Source organism: Glycine soja, chromosome 6 (genome assembly GCF_004193775.1).
Source record: "Glycine soja cultivar W05 chromosome 6, ASM419377v2, whole genome shotgun sequence".
Classification (NCBI taxonomy): domain Eukaryota; kingdom Viridiplantae; phylum Streptophyta; class Magnoliopsida; order Fabales; family Fabaceae; genus Glycine; species Glycine soja.
The window spans coordinates 42795921-42810930 of NC_041007.1; the positions used below are offsets into that span (position 1 = coordinate 42795921).

Below are 15010 nucleotides of genomic sequence, written 5' to 3' on the forward strand. Positions count from 1 at the left end.
AATGAGGGGTGTTTGAAGGCTTTTAATATTGTGTTGGAGAGATATGAGAGGAGGGGGTTGTTAAAGAGAAAGAGACATAAGACTGAGAAGGACCATGTTGGTTTTTGTTTCAAGTTTTGTGCTATTGACTTGGTTTTGAAGGAGGCAAAGTTAAGGAACAAAGCAGAAGACAAAGAAACTAAAATATGTTTGTTACGTGATAAATTTTTTATATTATAAATTAACTAATTCTGCATTTGTTTTTTTTTAAATATTTTTTTCATTTGTTATATATAGTTTTTTTTACTGATAAATGAGAAAATTATCATGAATAAATATAAAATTTACTAATTTATTATAAACTAAAAAGTTGCTAAGAAATAAAAAAAAATTGTTTTATTAGAAAATAAAAACGAACAAAAAATTATTAAGAAAAAAACATAAAATTCAAATGTTTTACTAACAATCACAAATATATTTGAGAAAAAATAATATATGTAATTCAAATTAATTTGGGCCAAGTTCTAATGTTTGGCATGTAGAGTTAATTTGGAGTTTGGATACTGTGACACAACGGCACTTCTACATGGAAAATGACTGCCTCTCTTTCTTAGGATGTGGTTGTTGGAGTAAAAGTTCAGAAAACATTAATTTTTATGTTCCTTGGAAGAAATTAATTAAACTGAATTTTTGAAAGGGTGGCTGACCCTCATTGGTTGTGGAATGTTGTTTTCTTTGCTGAATCTAATTAAATTTTATTTCTCACATTGCTTAGTTCTGCAGTCATTTCTTTTTTTATTTACCCTCTTAACAATTGTTTATTATTATAAATAATTCACATTACTGTTTGTATAATAATAACATATTTGTGATTATCTTTCTCTTTTATGTCATTTCTTATATTTCATAATAATGGAGAGATAAACCCAAAAAAAAGTATTAATTATTGGATAAATTATTGTATGTGTATATATCACATCTTTTATATAAAAAAGAAGATATTACACATAAGTTTAAATGGAGGCGTTAGTAACCATTTCCAGCCGCCAAAAGAAAATATTGTCGATATTTAGGGACAATAAAATTATTGGTATTGTTTCAACATACAGATGACTAAAATTTGCGTCTAATTACCAACAATGAATATGAGGGTTATTATTTTTCAATGGAAAGTTGGTAAACATATTTAATCATTTTACTTAAATTTTATAAATTTATTAATAATTTATTACTGATTATTAAATGTATTAATTTGTTAGTAATTATTAAATTTATAAGTAATTATGACTTTACTTATTAATTTATTATTAATATTAAAATTATTACTGGTTATTATATTTTACTTATTAATTTAGTACTAATTATCAAATTTATCAATATTATTAAATTTTAAATAATTATTAATGAATTTAATAATTATTAATAAAATAATAAGTAAATTTTTAATATTTTCTTATAATAAGGATTTGAGTATATTTATGTGGATGTATGCTGCACATCTTTTTCTTAGGATAAAAGGAAAGAGTAATAAACTTTACCCAAAGAACAAATGCTGCATAATTAGAAGTGGGTTGGTAGTAAAAGCTTTGGGACTTTGGCTATTTTTAAATAAAAACTAATATGACATAATTCTAACGTTTCCAGAATTTTTGTCAGAACAAATTGACACTATTGAATCATAAATGATTAATTGACTTAGTCAAGACCCTTGGATTTTCGAAAAAATTTCAGTGGATTTTGTCAAGTTTTTTATACTATATAGTATCATTGATAAAATTTTATAAATCCCATAAATAATTTAGGCATTAAATATTTGTCGTTTTTCTTTTGCTGATTAAATAAATAAATACTCGTCGTTAGATCTCCTTTATGTTAAAATTGTCTCTAAAGTAAAATATATGATAATATTAAGGTTTAAATATTTTTTTTAATTTTTAATTAATATCTAATTTTTAATTTTAATTTTTAATAAATTTTTATTTTACGTTGAATTTTTAATAAAATAATAATTTTTTGTCGTTAACATTTATCCAAATTTCTGTTTAATCTTTAATAATTTTTTCATGTTAGAACAAAAACAAATTTACTAATTTATCATCAAACAAATATAAAGTTTGTTAGTTTATCAGAAATTAAAAAAAATATTAAAAGAATAAAATTAATCAATGCAAAAAAATATTTATTAAAAAATAAACGTATAATTAAGTATAATTAAGTATTTATTAAGGATAAAACAACATATTTAAACTTAATATTAACATATTAAAATTTAAGGATAATTACAATTTTTTCTTACTTTATAAACAAACTTATTTAGTGGAACTTTTTCTCAAATATTTACCAATCATGGTTTTTTATATTGCTTGTACAATCACAAATTTTACAGAGGAGAGGATGGGAAAGACCCAGTCAGCACATGCTTAATTCGATCTCTTTACCTACCTATCCTATGCAGAATCAACTACTAAAGCTGAACAAAATTTGAAAAATGATTGAAAGTCACTTGCACAAATGAACACAATTTCATGGTAGATAGACAGAAATGGACAATCCAAGATAAGTACTTGTCCTATATTTAGACATCACACCTTAGAAGAGAAAAATGGAACCATATATGGGGTTTTTTTTTTTTTTTTTAAAAGGGCAATAACGGAAAACCCACATGATAAGACTATACTTTGTACATAAACCCCGTTCTTGTTGTACTTACAGTGGGTCGAATAATAAGGAAGACTTAAAATAAATTTTAAAAAGATTTTTTTTTAAATATGTTGGATATTTTTATTAACATATATAACTTTTTTTTTTATCAATGTATCTTTATAAATACTAATGACAAATACTTTTTTTTGTTAGTGGACTTAAAACGTAAGTTTTAATTATTTTATCTTTGAACCAATCCTCCATCCAATATATTAAGAAATTGTTTTGAGGTACTATTTATATTGAAGTATTTTATACTCAAACAAATTGGTTATTCTTTGTAATAAGTTAATTCTTTTTATACATAAATATCCTGATAGAGTAATCAATCCTTACCCAAAAATATATTTTTATATATATATAAAAAAATATTTTAGCTTGAACAAAAAATTCTTAACCGTAACTGTTCCATGTTCATTCATTAACTTGCAGTGTACAGCGATGACTCGACCTAAATTTGGAGTGAAAATTCTAGTGAAGTTTAATTAAATGAAGAGTTTAACACAAGCATAAGAAAATTGTGAAATTGTTAAATATCAACTGTTGACTTTTCATCAAAGACTATAATTTTTTTTTGTTACAAGACTATCATCATTTTGCATTTTACCCTCTAAAATATACCTACATATAAAAATGTTTATAAAGTTATTACAGAATGGAACAATGTCAACCTCCCCTTGAAGGTAATGGAAATTAGATGAAAACCACCTCCTAATGACTACATCAAATATAATATTGATGCTGCTCTTTTTGAAGGTACAAAGAATTTTGGTATTGGAATGTGTTTGAGAGATAAACATGATAATTTCATCAAAGCCAAATCATCAAATATTTCCGGCAACCCATCCCCAAGAGAAGTTGAAGCTTGGGCACTCCACAAAGCACTTCAATGGCTGGAACAATTACAACTCTCAAATGTTACAATCGAAAGTGATTGCAAAGTGGTAACTGATAACTTCAATAGTTGTTGCAAAGGCATTTCGGATTACAATGTTAATTTAAATAAGTGTAGGCAACAAGTCTCCTCAATTCCAAATTCTATGATGAGTTTTATAAAATGACAAGTTAATCTTGTAGTTTATCATTTGACAAGGGCTTCAAGATTTTATGTTTATTCTCGTGAGTTTTATTACACCCCTTCTTGTATTATTCCATACATTATGAATAAAATGATATAACTATGTTTTCTTAAAAAAAAATGATTTCACAAATTACATTAAAAAACGCTAGGGGAAAAAAGCGCATCAAAGATGTTGATCAATGATGTGAATATTTGCGTGGATACATGGTATTAAAATTAAAGAATAAAAATGTTGCTTGACCATCATTTCAACTACTATGTTGATGTTATGATGTGCTAACTGAACTGAAAAGCATGGAATGCTACTACTAATAGAAAATTACAAGAACGAAATGGAAATCTAGTTTGTGAGATTCAGTTTGGTCTAACACTCTTCATTTATCAATATTATATTTAAAATGTTTACGAAAAGAAAAAGTTACATATTAACGTTGAACAACTGGTGATGCTTGACAATTGACATGTAGTAGGACAAAAGCATAAATGTTAGTAAATAAAAAATTGATAGGCTAACTATCAAATATAATATATAGAGAGAGAAGATACATCAAGTTAATTAAAATAAATTTCATTTCAAAAATATGAAAATTATAAATTTGAGACATATATGATATAACCATAATAAAAAAATTCAAAATTAGTTATAATAACATGACCACTTTTTTTATTTTAATTTTAACTATTAATTAACATATGATTTTTTTCATCTTAATATTAATGTGAAATATCCAGTGTCATGATGACAAGAACAAAGTTATTACAGGTTAACAGTTAAGATTAACATAAGATATAATAATCTATATCATATATATATAGAATATGTATTAATTATTTTATATATCATAACATATGAACAAAGTTCTAGCGTATCTTAATGGTATTTATTTCTTTCCTTAAAAAGGGTTGTAACTTTCATCGTAACGAGCCAACCTTTCAAGTCTTTAAAGACACTTCCTTACATTTGCAGCTGGAAAGAATGTCAATTTGTGCTAAATTTGCATCCAAGCTATGCTACATACTAAGGTAAAATGTCCAAAACAGAGAAGTTCTTAGACTAGTTTGACCTTGTAAGCCACCAATTCTAGAAACATGCATATTATCATGATTTTCAAATGCTTTATATGCACGTCTATTTTACTTCTAATGTAAAGTTTTAACATTATTTGTTACTTAAAATTTTAGGTTAATTTCACCTCAAATATTTCTTTTTATAATATGGGAACGATGAAAATCAAATTTAAGATTTTGAATTCAAGTTTTATGGATAGAAGAAATGTTCAAAGAAAAACTCCATTGAAAGTGATTTGGCAAATTTCTAAAAAATTATCAATATAACTGGTAAATATTTGGTATCAATGCTTTGGTGATAAAAAGAATAGATCAAACTTAAGTCTTCATATATTTACCTCAACTCAAACCAACTAGAGTGACCCGAGTAGAATTTTTTAATCTTAAAATATTAACCAACATAAATGATTTTTTATTTTTTTAGAATAAAATTAAAAAGTAAAATAGAGGTTCAGGAAGATGAACACCGGTTTTTTTTCTACTTATTTTAATTCTTTTGAATATTTTTTTAAAAGAAATTAATACTTTTTAAAAGGGATAATCAAGTAAGAAATTAAAAGAGGAGGGGTAAATAATTCTTTGTAAGGTTAACATATATATTAAGTGCAAGTTGCAACAAGGTATCCAAGTTGTGCTGTTTAGATGATGGAGACACAAAACCTTAGGACATTATGGACCACGAAATGTTCCTTGGAGACATGCAAATCATAACCCAATGTTAATAATGTCAATACTTAGGACTTGTTTGGTAGTTAAGATACAAAAGAGAGTTCCATAGGATACAAGGGAGATGAGTAAAATGAAATTATGTCGTATCTATTATCTGATGTGTATTAGATAACTGTTAGATAACAATATAAATTATAGGATAGAGTAGTTTTATCCTATCCTACTTTTTTTTTTTTTTTTTTATCATGATCACGATTTGAAAAATGATATCTATATAAAATGATAACAAGGAATTGCATTGCATAGGAAAAAACATTCTAAATTTCTTCTTCATTGGTGTTTGGTTGTGTCAGAACATTTGTTCTATTGGATCCATAAAATAGGCATGAAATAAAAGCTGTGACAAAAAAAAGAAATCTTTGGGCTTTTGTATTAAAATGGTATAATTTTTATCCCCATAAATTACCAAAATTGATAGAATTTTAAAAAATTACGAAAATGGATAAATGAAAGATGAATTCAACATGAAAAAATTGTGCTTTTAAAAAGATAATTTCACTTTTCCAATTGTTTATAAAAAATTGTGACGGTTAAAAGACCCTCACAAATTACTTCGCTACATTTGAATCCGACATATGTTCATTTTGTGACGGCTAGAGAAGCTACTGTGGTTGTTTTTCAACCGCCATAATATTTTTAAAAAAAAGTATGAAGAAAATAAATCGTCCATTTTTGTGCAAGAAATGATAATTTTAAAATGAGAATGGAATGAAATGATTGTTAAGTCTTTTTACATAAAATTTGATAAGAATAAATAATCAAATTTTTTCTTAAATGTGAGATGTTAACAAATTAATTCTAAGATGAAAAATTTAAATTTAGTCAATATGTAAAAGTACAACAAATTAGTCTTATTGATAATTTAATAACAAATTGATCCCTAAGTTTTATAATTTAATATCAAATTAATCATAAAAAAATATAACTTATTATTAAATTATAAATTAATTTTTGAATATTACAACTTAATAACAAAACAAAATGATCTTATTTCATTTAACAAAATTATTTTATCACATTTTTTTACGTATTCAATGACTAATTATATTTTTTATCTTCTAAAAACTAATTTATCACCACATCACACTTTCAATAACAAATTTGACTATTTACCAATTTAAAAATGATCATTCTTGCTATCTCTCATAACATTACGAATGAAATGGAAATTCATTATAAGGGAATCTATTGTTTGTGAAAAATCCATAGTTCTTCAGGCCGAAGACTGTATTATTCATTGCAACTTATGATCAAATAAACAATACTTAGAATATAAGGCAAAAGATAATATACATGATTGTTCTATTATTTACACTACGAAAAATGCTTATTTGTACGAAATGTTTTTTTGTAAAGATGCACGAATTCTCTGTATTGCATCAAAGCAAGTCTTACAGTTTTTTTAATTTTTAATTAAAAACTATTTTAAAAAAAGATATTGGTCCACGTTATCAAATCGAGCGTCTCGTACTGTGTTTTGTTCGTAACAAATAGCATTGCCCTTTACACTATACAACTGAATTTGAATTGTGAGCAAATGCATAAAATGATAGAATAACGATGCATCCTTAAGCTTAAGGTGATGTTTGGTTTAAGTGTTTTCTATTTTTATTTTCAAAGAAAACAAAAAAATAAGAGTGGAAATATAAACATTCAAACCATGCATCACCTTACTTTCTCACTTTACACATCTTTTCTAAATCTTTTCACTTTAGATGAACTAAATCTATTACAACTGACGAAAATTATGATATGCATTTGTCTATTATTTAAAAGGTCAACTGAAGAATCCCAACGTAATCTCCACATTTTGGCATAGCAGTCAAGCCCTTATAAGTTACAATTCAAACTTCTCTACCTCTTCAACCATAATAATTAAACTTAACCAAGCCTCCAATGCAAAATGATCCAATATTTCATACCTATTAAAAGAAAGAAATTACATTCAATTATTTTCAACCATAGCTCAATTTATATATAAACAACCAGATTATTGTTCAGTAATATAAAATAATTAAGACATATTTGTAAATCAATTTAATTATCTCCAGAAATTAACCATTTGACAATATCTATATCAGAAATTAAAATATCACTATTACCTTCATTCAAATTCATCTCCTTTTTCCTTGCAGTGATTCTCCAGTTTCAGGCCTTTTCTGTCACTATTTACAAACATTTGATGAACATCCATGTTTAAGTTCTCTCTTCTATTATTTACAATCTCTGGCCAAGTATTTGGTTTAAGGGTGTTATTGTTATTTACGAAAGCCTTTGTTTCTGCTGGAATCAAACTATCACCCCGCTCATTTCCTTCAATCCCACTTTTAAACTCAGCAATCGTTTCACCAGAATTATTTATGCAATCAGGAAAACCCAAAATGCCCCTGGGTGAAATCCTTCCCTTTTCAAAGGAACTTTGATGCAGAAGTTGTTCATTTAACTTGTTATTAACAAGAGTCCTGCGTGAAAACCATAGTTTTTCATTCACATAAATAAACTGTCTCCTTGCATGCAGCAAAGAGTACATGCAATATGAACCTAATCAATTTTGGTATTCTCCAGCCTTCGAAAGTGAGGTAATGTCATTATGACAAAAAAATTAATAGCAAAATATCAAAAGCCTAAATCTTTTGACCTACCTAATAGATAATTAGTAAGTTAATTAGTTAGTCATCAAAGCAGACCTTATTTGTTGAAATTTTGAGGTCTGAATATAGTCAAAAATTGGAACCAAGTCTTTTGACCTAGCTTGTATCACACGAGTTGGAATCTTTTCGATCTCAAATTCCCCTCCGAGAGCAGCTTCTTCATCCATCATCAAAGTAGCCTCTTTACCCACTGAATGAAAATATATCTGGTTGGCAACAAAATCATATATTTAAATGTCAAGCTATCAAGCATCGTTAAAAAAAGCATAAAAAAAATGCATTTTCGAGTTTTGAGATAACATACCCCAGTCTTTCCCCACAATGGCGTCTTAGCTTGATGCATTTGCAGTTCAGCTTCTGAAATATAAAACTGATGCTCTTTCTCAGAACAGGGATTCCATTTCACAGTTACATTCTTCATTTTAGGGCTAATGATATTATCCTTCTTCACTTCCTCTGAATATAATTTATTGCTGTCTGAAACTCCATTCTCTCCATATATGTCAATAGTATCTTCTCCCTCTCTCCAACTATATGCCAGGCTTATATTCCATTTCTTGATAGGCTCAACAACTACTCTTGCATCGGTCAGTGGGGCAGATTCATAAGCAGGTGTTACTCCAGAAACAACACCTGAGCCTTGACTGTTAATTGTCTGCAGAGCATATTGTATCATAGAACTGGTGGGTGAAAAGACCAACAGATGATGCTTTTCCTTGGAATAGTTCCCATTAACATACAAGGTACTGCTGTCTTTAAAGTTACGGAAAGATGAAGCAATAGCCCCAGAAAGGGAACTCATCCTATTTGTTGCAGCTGCAGCAGCTCCGGTTACCGTGCTTCTCCAACCATTAGATCCATTCCTAATTCTGCTTACGACAGAAAGTGTGATTGGAGGACCAGCAGCACAGAGGCTCTGTGGTTTACAAATTTCTAAGGCTGAACTATGAGGCCAACGAACTGCTTGATTATTAATGATATCCAATCCACCATTTTTTTCTGTTAAACTATTGTCACATGACAGAATATTTACAGGTCCTCCTTGAGGATTTATAGCAAATAGATGGCTAGTGCCCCTTGAGGAACTTATCATAATCCACCTGCTATCAGCACTAAAACTGATATCTTGAATAACCTGAAGAGTCAAATACAAATTTAAAAAAGGTCTCAATTACTTGTAGATGCATTTTGAAAAAGAAAATGATCATGGGTTAATCCAAAGGAAAAATGGACAAGAAGTTGAACTCACTGCATTTGTCAAGCCACGTTGCAGCCTGTAGAGATGAACATAAGAAGGGTCAGCATCAGATGCTGACACTCTCTCATATCCAGGGATTATCTTAAAAACATTAATGTTGTGTCCCTGAACAGAAGCAGTCAGCAATATGGTCCCACTAGGATCAAAGCATAAAGCTGAAATGGGACTCTTGTGGGCCCGGAATTGGGAAATGACATTTTTACTGACTATATCTCTGACAATGACCTGAAAGAGAACAATAAGTTATGCTAGTGAAACCAAAATATTAACTGTAGTACCATCAATTACCGTATTATAGATGGGTAACCTAAACCAAAATACACAGAAAGATGAATCCAACCTGAGATAAACACAATGCAAAACTCTTATTGCAAAATTGTAATAGACTGTTAGTTCCATAAAGACATAACCATGTTTGAAACTAAATTTGAGCCAATAATGAGGAAATACAGTGACCACAATTTCAGGAACAACATAATGTTAGGAACTACCTCAGACCAGATGCGCACAACCTAAGATAGGGAAGATGCTAGCTATCATATCTATTTGGTGTGGAAGATATTCAAGCATGATATGTACATTCCAATAACAAGTGAATGCAAAATTATGATGAAGAGCAGTATTTACCATCCCAATGTTATCCGCATCTGTTGAATGGCCGTTAACGATTCCATTTCCTTTTGGGCTAGAATTTACCAAATGTATAGAACCGCTGCTATCTGAGCGAAGTTCCGAGCAGTATCTGGCAAGTTTTTTATACCCCATATCTCCAAGTGTCACAATCCCAGCAGCAAGATGCTTGCTAGACTCTTTGGCATAGTGTGCGACCAAACTCCCATTTGAAGAAAAACCAGGAAAGCTTGCAGAAGGTGTCAAATGCTGTGGGCTGACATGCCCAGAAGTGGCTGTTGCATCTGGGCTTCCACTATAGGCCAGCCATCTAGGACCCACTGCAAGTGGTCCAAAGCCAATGCCTCCAGAACCGAGACAATGAGTGACAATAGGATTGGTAAGTAAAGTATACTCTCTTTCTAAAGTTGTGGCAGAAAGACAGTGTATCTGCAAAATAAAGATACCATTAAACATTATAGGAAAACTAACTTAGAGGAACTTAATATAGATATTAGAAAGTATACCTGAGTAGCTTGAGAAACAGTTACTATTCGAGAACTGCATCTTACAGAATAAACAACTGATCTAAACTTTAGTACATGAACATTTGTTCGGGACCTCATAGAATAAAATTGAACAGTAGTTGGCAGATAGTTTCCATTCACTTGGGCATGATGGTTTAAAGTGCCCCCATTGCAAGTGGCACCCAACCCATCTTGTGTTTTGTCTCCTCCAGCCAACAAACCATCCGTACAAACTACCAACAATGGACGCTTGTCTGCAAACTTGTCCTCTGGTCTCTTTGATACAATTGGAGTTGGTACCATTTGCATAAAAGAAACAGGACCATCCTGTCTGGAAACTAGGTCACGGACATTATTTGAATCATCAACATCCCAAACCTGGAAACCAGACCAATAGCCTAGAAGAAGTACTTGCCGCATGACTTCTCCATGGCCGCCCTCTAATGTGTCAAACCCAGCCCAAATAACCTATACAAATTAGGAAGAACTGAAAAGTGTTACCTCAGTCCTAACAAGATAAAAAAAAAAGAGTACCAAATTTTCAATATTCATTATGTAAAGAAGCAAAAATAAATCAGATCTAGAAGCATGAAAGGGAAGAACAAAAATAGTAAATGCCATACATACATCCTGAACCAACATCTATTTAACACAAGGAACAAAATAAGAAATATGAGAATAAGCACTATCATTTATACTAAAGCTAAAAACCAAAAGGCCCTATAGTTCCAAAACGATAAGAATCTTTGGTTAAATAATCAATTGCATAGGAACATTATATTCATTATATAAATACTACCAAAAAGTCCAGCTTTTTTCTGACTTCAGAAACTGTTACATTAAAAATTCAATCAATTCATGGGTGCATTTGATGCATGTTCAGGGACATCACATGCAGAACAGCGCAGTACAAGGTGTTGAGTCACAACATATGTCCAATATTTGATGGTTGATGCACAACAGAGGAGCTAAACTCTTACAGCAATGACATACTACAATTTGGCATTGCTGGAGCACAGGTATCATATATAATTTTCAGCTTCTAGTCAATCTAACTTTTAGGAGCAAAAACAATGTTGCACTTGGGCAATAAAATTAATAGAGATATAATTCATTACAAGGTGAAATAAATTTGGTTAGCTGTGTTTGATATTCAGCTTTCTCAAAATCCTATTTAATGGTGACCATGAATCCCACAAATGGGTTGGCCGTACATCTGGCAAAAGGATATTTTTCTAACTTCTAACAGCTCAACAGGCAAAAAAAAAAAAAGAAAGAAATCTCTCAACCAATATTTAGCCCATAATATTATGACACGCTCATATCTAACAAAAATGCTTATCCCTTCTTAACAGATGGATGCTCAATACAAGCAAATAATCAATCTAAACTAATTGGAGAACATAGAATCAGCATTCACCTCAGCAATAAAAGCAAATAATTGATCTAATTCCATCATATCAACAATCGACAAATATCACAAGTAATCGTTACGAGCAAGCAAGCTGCAATTCACCAACTAGATCATCATGACATGATAAGCAAGCAAGTTACTATTTTCCAGTTCAACCCATTAGAACTCACTCATGCATACCCGATCACGGTCAGCATCATCATCCTTATCCAAAATTGATGACGCAAAAGAGGCAGCAGCAGACCGAGCAACAGTGGAAGCACCCGATGAAACAATTTTCAGGTAACCAGAGAGAGTGTGAAAGGAGGGAATAAAGCCATTGATGTTGGTTCTGCCACCACTACCACCAGCAGCAACACCTCCAAGAAGAAGGTGCTGTTGTTTCTTGCCATCATTCTTACCCATCCCAATAACCAAAGAGATGAAAATAACAGCTACCAACAGCCACAAAATCAAAAGGGTCACCACTGATTCTTCAAATTCACCCTTAAATTCAATCATCACCCTCTTCTTCCACCATCAAGAACCAAAATTAAACTAAACTAAACTACAAAATCAGCAAAAAAAAAAAATCACTATTTTTTCACAGCTGAGGCCATAAATGTACCCATGTATAACCTCTCAAAAATCATCCAAATCACAACCACCCCAAAACAAAACTTACCTCAAAAAAATTTCCCCTTCTTCGTGTTTTTCCCTCAAAACAAAAACACCGAAAAGAAAACACAACCACAACGAGGAAAACTGGGCAAGAAAAAGAGATTGAAAATTTTAAAATTCAAAAACTATAAAACAAAAAACAAGTTTCTAAATTTTTCCTTTTTTCAAACTTTGATTGAAAGTTGAAGAAACCCACGAAAATATTTAAAACAAAAATTCACGGGTTAAGATAGAAATTTAATAAAAAAATGATTAGTATTCCTAATCCCTAATAATCACAAATGAAATAATAATAATAATAATAATAATAATAATAATAATAATAATAATAATAATAATAATAATACAAATTGTGGCAAAATAATATGAAATTCAAACGTATATTTTTTTTTTCAAAAAAAAAATGTGTGAACGGCAAAAAAAAGATAGAGAATTGATGATTTAAGATATGAACGATGGGAGGGAATTTAGGGGAAGTTAGGATTTTGGAAAGGGAATCCGCTGAAAAATCGCTGGAAAACAGGGAGGTAGTGATCTGAGGAGAGAGAAAAAAAGGTAGAAAGAGAAACAAAAGATAACAAATGGAGCAAATTCAGAATAAAATAAAATAAAAAATGTATGAAAAGAGCCTCCGTTCAGGTGTTTACGTGTGTCCCTCTCTGTTTTCTTTCTCTCCAAAACCAAAAGCATGTATTGAGTAAAATATATATTAGGATGTCACTATAATTTTTTCTTTTTTAGAAAAAGGTAGAAAACGTTTAATATGTTACTTTTCAGTTCTTGAATCTGTTTCTTTGAAAATATTTTTATTTAAATTTTAAATAAACCTATTTTCTACTCTTATTTTTTTTTATTATTTTTGACAACGAAAACAAAAAAAAAATTCAAATCAACGAAATTCCACTTTTTCATTTTCAAATGCTTTTTAATTTCAAAAATTTATTTCAAATCTAATAAGCGTTTTATGATTATAATTATTTAATCATAAAACTATAAAAAAATTATTCTTCTTTTAGGTCTTGTCGGTTATGATTATAAAAAATTTGAATTTCAGTTACCAATATAATATTATATCTTTTTGTATATATTTATGAAATAATCTCGATAAAGTTTCACATATTTATTCATTTATTAAATATATATTTTTCTATCTGAATATAAATAATAATTATTTTCAACAGAATATATTAAAATTAAAATTGACACAATTAAAATTTAATAATAGTTTTTTCGTTTTAATTTGTTTCAACTTTGAAGATATCATTATGAATGTTGTGAAGATTATGAATGTTCTAAAATTAAATTAAGTAAGTGATTTAAATCAATATTCAAGTTAAAGAGATGATGATAATTAAAAAGATATAGATAATTTATCCACAAGAAAATTTTTAAAAAAAAACCCATAAAATTAGAGTAAAGAGAGGAAAATTAGTTTAAAGAAAAAATGACAGGAACACATTTTAATAACATCATACTGATTTTGAAGTTAAAATTAATTGAAAAATGACAATGGTAAATCAGATCATATTTAATAACTGATTTTGTAATTTTCAATCAAATTTAACTAATTAGAGAAAATATATGTTTGAAGTAGATGTTTCTAATCTTTCTTAGTTCAAACCAAGAAACGGATATGAAGGAATTAGGATGAAATGAAATGAAAGGATTTAAATTTAGAAGACCAAGAAAATTTTTTGAAAAAAAATAAAAAAATAATATATATATATATATATATATATATATATATATATGTGCGCGCGCGCATAAAGGAAGAGTGCTACATTTGTTTGAGAGAAGAGAATTTAAACCAATTCAAATGTGAGAGAATAGACCAGAGCTCTCATACATGTACGATATATAATTAATATTTTAGTCAATACATTTTATAGAGTAAATGATATTTTTATATAACTAAAATCTATAGTAAATAAATATTTTTAATGTATAAATTATATTATAATTAAAATTTATTATAAATAAATATCTTAAAATATGTTATACAGGTTAAATTATGCTTTTGGTCATTTATCTTATTATTAAGCTTCATTTTGTTTTCTTATCTCTTAAATTTGGATTAATTTGCTCCTTTTGAGCCAATGATCATTCTTTTTTTTTTTATTTTCTGGGATATGATTTTTAATTTTTTTTATTAACTCAAAACAAAAAAATGGTTCAAAATCATGTTTCAAAAATTGATAATGATCGATATTTTAAACTGACGTAGTTGACCAAACTTTACAAGATAAAAAATCAAAAATATAATTTAACCTAAATTTTGTTTTAAATTTACAAAAATAATTTAAATTTTAATATAATAGCCATAAAAAAAGA

General features: G+C 28.7%; 1 protein-coding gene across 4 annotated transcripts; it reads right to left on the bottom strand.

Annotated features, from left to right (window-relative positions):
- Positions 1-7206: 7206 nt before the first annotated feature.
- Positions 7207-12964, bottom strand: LOC114417035 (autophagy-related protein 18f-like). Of its 4 annotated transcripts, XM_028382120.1 has the most exons (9): positions 12684-12964; positions 12200-12566; positions 10606-11073; positions 10097-10528; positions 9461-9694; positions 8516-9346; positions 8248-8417; positions 7663-8022; positions 7207-7482 (listed from the first exon to the last, which is right to left on the bottom strand). In XM_028382120.1, exons 2-8 carry the CDS (start codon positions 12518-12520, stop codon positions 7665-7667), a joined length of 2814 nt encoding a protein of 937 aa, XP_028237921.1. In that variant the 5' UTR covers positions 12521-12566; positions 12684-12964; the 3' UTR covers positions 7207-7482; positions 7663-7664. The 4 variants fall into 4 exon arrangements, with proteins under 4 accessions (XP_028237921.1, XP_028237920.1, XP_028237923.1 ...); XM_028382119.1 differs by having other exon boundaries at positions 12200-12964; XM_028382122.1 differs by lacking the exon at positions 12684-12964 and having other exon boundaries at positions 12190-12319.
- Positions 12965-15010: the final 2046 nt, after the last annotated feature.